This window comes from Montipora foliosa, unplaced genomic scaffold (genome assembly GCF_036669935.1).
Source record: "Montipora foliosa isolate CH-2021 unplaced genomic scaffold, ASM3666993v2 scaffold_425, whole genome shotgun sequence".
Taxonomy (NCBI): Eukaryota; Metazoa; Cnidaria; class Anthozoa; order Scleractinia; family Acroporidae; genus Montipora; species Montipora foliosa.
The window spans coordinates 1,642,501-1,647,500 of NW_027179729.1; the positions used below are offsets into that span (position 1 = coordinate 1,642,501).

Below are 5,000 nucleotides of genomic sequence, written 5' to 3' on the forward strand. Positions count from 1 at the left end.
TTGGTTCATTGCAAGAAGTGTAATCTCCAATATGTCGGTTCTACCACGACCGAATTTAAAGTTAGATTTAGAAATCACAAATCTTCTATGAAAACAAACAAAAAAACTTGCGAAGTTGCCTCACATTTTAACCGAGCCCCACATGTGTTATCGGACTTTACATTTCAATGTATTGACCAAATTCAAAACAGTACGTCCGAGAACACTGAAAATTTACTCATCATCAAAGAAGCATACTGGAGTGCGCAGTTGTTTTCCCTTTCAACTTTCGGGTTGAATAAAAGACAAGAATTCCATTCAAAAAATCGCATCCACTATACTTGACTTTAGCGGACTTAGGGCAAGTTGCTGCATATTTCTTAACGTGTTTTTTAACACTGAATTTTTTAAAAAGTCCTTTTGTATCCTCTAGATAGTTATAAGTGTTAATTGTGGTTATTTCAGTGTTCAGGGGCCTCCTTCGGGGATTCCTATTGTTTTCTTTGAATTTCTTATGTAACTGGTTTTTATTCATTGTTGTAAAACCGTATTTAAGTTGTAGATTTTTCGACCAACTCTTTTGTAACTGAAGAAGGTCGAGAGACCGAAACGTTTTAAAGAATTTAAAATTTTTTATAGTTTTTAAACCAAAAGTTGTCCATTTTCGGCTTCATTTTTAACCAGTTTTTTATCTTCTACCGAATCAGGACTGTGAATTCTTGTGATCCTTTTGGTTAACTTCTTTGTTGGCTCAGGAAGCACTCATAACCGTCTTGCCGTGACAACCGGGAGGGCACATTGTATACATATTGTATATTACGCTCACTGTTCATACAGTTTGAGCACTCTCTGGATTGGGTGGAGAGCCTCATAATAGGTGTTCACTATTGGCATAATGCTTCACTCACTGCTTGCAGTTTGAGCACTCTTGTGACTCCACAATGCAATCCAACAATGTGTAACCGTACATCCTGTGCCCAAGTTCAGGAGTTGCCATAAAGCCATTATGGTGACAACCGGGAGGGCACATTGTATACATATAGTATATTACGCTCACTGTTCATACAGTTTGAGCACTCTCTGGATTGGGTGGAGAGCCTCATAATAGGTGTTCACTATTGGCATAATGCTTCGCTCACTGCTTGCAGTTTGAGCACTCTTGTGACTCCACAATGCAATCCAACAATGTGTAACCGTACATCCTGTGCCCAAGTTCAGGAGTTGCCATAAAGCCATTATGGTGACAACTGGGAGGGCACATTGTATACATATTGTATGTATATATATATATATATATATATATAATAGTTCAATGAATGGGACTAGTCGTTTGACATTTGCCTACAGGCCTGTTTCGTGGAGGCTTTAGGCTTCCACTCTTCAGGGCTTTTTAATTAAACTGTGTGTTGCCTGCAGTATTTATAAATGGTCATCTTTCCACATACGTGCGTGCAAAAAATTCACGAGGTCATTAGTGTAAGTGTCCACAAACTCGCTATCACAAGCATTCACAAGATCGCTATCATAAGCATTTACAAGATCGTTCGTGCGTAGCGTAACTTAAATGCTTGTTATCACACTATCCGTTCTTTATAAGAAATTTTCTTGCGTGCCTACATGTGCTAATCAATCTTTTGTTCAGGGATGCAAGATCGCTGTGACAGATGATAAAGAACTTTTCTAAGTTACACAGATTGCATGTTTTTGTTACGTTCGTGTACGCTCTCGCCTTTCCCAGGATCTTCCATGTTACTTGCTAGTTAGCTCCTTCTTCCTTTAAATGCCATATGTGTTTACTCAGCTCGGTTTGATTCCGTTGCGTTTCCTTGATAAATGATTGTTTGTGATTTGCAAGTCTGGCCTTGAAAGTGGTGCCAGTGAGCCCTACGTATGTTTGTACGCTTTCGTTGTTGCCCGATGTGACGGTTGCTTGGTAAACGATACCCTTGGCTAGGCACTGATTATCTAAAGGGCACTCTGCCTTCTTTCTACAATTGCATAGGTTTTGGCTGGGGTCCTCTGTGTTTGGCTTTATCAGATTCTTGTTGTGCGCGCTAATGATTGATTTCACGTTGGGCATGCAGCTGTATGACAGCTTAAGGGTGTTGCGATTGAATATGGCGTGCAGGACGTGGCGCCTAGGGAAACATTCCCTCACGATTTTCAGAAACTCTCTTCCTAGGTTGGTTTTTACTCTGGCGTCAAATGGAGGGTTGAACCAGGTGATGTTTCTAGTTCGTTTTCGCCGTCTTTTATTTCTTCGATCTTTCGGGGCGAAGTGTAGCTTGTACTCGTAGCCACTTTTTTCCAGGGCCGCTTGGTACGGTGGAGCTGCATTGTTGAATTCCCTCTCATCGGATGATATGTCTGACAGCCTTTGGTTTATGCTTTCTGGGATACGTTTCAGTATTTCGGGCGGGTGGTTACTCTTTGCGTGGACGTATGAGGGTGTGTTACCAGGTTTCATGTACGGTTGGTGTTTGCCATTGTTGAGGTTCAGTGTCACGTCCAGATAATTGATTACTTTCTTGTTCGCTTCGATGGTTATTTTCAATCCTTTCTCACTGAACACGGCGCATATTTTCTTCTTTGCTGTTTCGACCATTTGTGGAGTATCATGAGAGACAGCTAGACCATCATCTCTATACAGTCCAATATCGTTTCCGTAGATGGGTTTCAAATGTGTTAGCATGTAGACAACTATAAGCTCACATGTTTCTGCGCCATCGTACGAGCCCATGGTCACATCAAATAAGCCACTTTTCTTTAGCCAAGGGGATTCTCCGCTGTAAAGCAGGTTTTGTTTTGCATGCGTAATTATGTTTATTTCCTCTGGTGGAATGTTCGTGTAGTTCGCGGCGAACTCAATCGCTTCGGCTAGGAGCTTTTCGGTGATTGATGGATAAAAGTCCACGATATCGAAGCATATGAATTGTGCTGTTTGCTTCTCCTTAATTCCGTTGAACCACTCCAGTACTGATTGCGTGTTTCTCCAAAGGTTGACCTTTGTCGCAGTAGCTACGTTTTTCACGATCTTTTGAAGAATTTGTTTACTAATGCGTCCGATTTCTGATTTCGTTGGGCTGATTAATCGGCATGTCGGGGAGTTGGTGAAGTTTGGCTTATGGTCTTTTAAGGTTATGAAAGCGTCGCGCTTGGCCATTATGTCGATTCTATCTGAGAGGTCTAGCCTTTCGGAAATTTCATTTTCTTCTTTATTGATCTTATCCTCTTGTGTTTTCTGTGCTTTCTTGTATGACTTTTGGATGTTTTTGTTCAGGAGTTCGTTGTACTGGCCAGGTTCCATTCTGTAATAATTGGTGGTCTTGTCGGCTTTGACTATGAGGTGGTCGTCGTCATTGATCTTCTTGATGTCTTTACTCAGATCGCTTTGAAAATCGTTTCTTCGTTGCTCGAACTCCACGTTACTAATTAGCTCTGTCATTCTGCATTCAAAGTTATAGTTGTCTACATGCTAACACATTTGAAACCCATCTGCGGAAACGATATTGGACTGTATAGAGATGATGGTCTAGCTGTCTCTCATGATACTCCACAAATGGTCGAAACAGCAAAGAAGAAAATATGCGCCGTGTTCAGTGAGAAAGGATTGAAAATAACCATCGAAGCGAACAAGAAAGTAATCAATTATCTGGACGTGACACTGAACCTCAACAATGGCAAACACCAACCGTACATGAAACCTGGTAACACACCCTCATACGTCCACGCAAAGAGTAACCACCCGCCCGAAATACTGAAACGTATCCCAGAAAGCATAAACCAAAGGCTGTCAGACATATCATCCGATGAGAGGGAATTCAACAATGCAGCTCCACCGTACCAAGCGGCCCTGGAAAAAAGTGGCTACGAGTACAAGCTACACTTCGCCCCGAAAGATCGAAGAAATAAAAGACGGCGAAAACGAACTAGAAACATCACCTGGTTCAACCCTCCATTTGACGCCAGAGTAAAAACCAACCTAGGAAGAGAGTTTCTGAAAATCGTGAGGGAATGTTTCCCTAGGCGCCACGTCCTGCACACCATATTCAATCGCAACACCCTTAAGCTGTCATACAGCTGCATGCCCAACGTGAAATCAATCATTAGCGCGCACAACAAGAATCTGATAAAGCCAAACACAGAAGACCCCAGCCAAAACCTATGCAATTGTAGAAAGAAGGCAGAGTGCCCTTTAGATAGTCAGTGCCTAGCCAAGGGTATCGTTTACCAAGCAACCGTCACATCGGGCAACAACGAAAGCGTACAAACATACGTATGGCTCACTGACACCACTTTCAAGGCCAGACTCGCAAATCACAAGCAATCATTTATCAAGGAAACGCAACGGAATCAAACCTAGCTGAGTAAACACATATGGCATTTAAAGGAAGAAGGAGCTAACTATCAAGTAACATGGAAGATCCTGGGAAAGGCGAGAGCGTACACGAACGTAACAAAAACATGCAATCTGTGTAACTTAGAAAAGTTCTTTATCATCTGTCACAGCGATCTTGCATCCCTGAACAAAAGATCAGAATTGATTAGCACATGTAGGCACGCAAGAAAATTTCTTATAAAGAACGGATAGCACGCAAGAAAATTTCTTATAAAGAACGGATAGTGTGATAACAAGCATTTAAGTTACGCTACGCACGAACGATCTTGTAAATGCTTATGATAGCGATCTTGTGAATGCTTGTGATAGCGAGTTTGTGGACACTTACACTAATGACCTCGTGAATTTTTTGCACGCACGTATGTGGAAAGATGACCATTTATAAATACTGCAGGCAACACACAGTTTAATTAAAAAGCCCTGAAGAGTGGAAGCCTAAAGCCTCCACGAAACAGGCCTGTAGGCAAATGTCAAACGACTAGTCCCATTCATTGAACTATTGTAACGCTCCCCTCTTGTGCGTGTAGAGCACTCTTCGTAGGATAAACTTGGACACATCATAAGGTATATATATATATATATATATATATATATATATATATATATATATAAGAAGATATAA

At 41.4% G+C, this 5,000-nt stretch overlaps 1 protein-coding gene across 1 annotated transcript in view; it reads left to right on the forward strand.

The window, feature by feature from the left end:
- LOC137988736 (uncharacterized) overlaps positions 1-1,663 on the forward strand; it is a 3,022-nt gene extending 1,359 nt beyond the window's left edge. Inside the window, exon 2 of the mRNA XM_068834706.1 lies at positions 1,622-1,663. Within this exon, the coding sequence (XP_068690807.1) occupies positions 1,622-1,663 (42 nt within the window). The remainder of the gene's footprint in view (positions 1-1,621) is intronic.
- Positions 1,664-5,000: the final 3,337 nt, after the last annotated feature.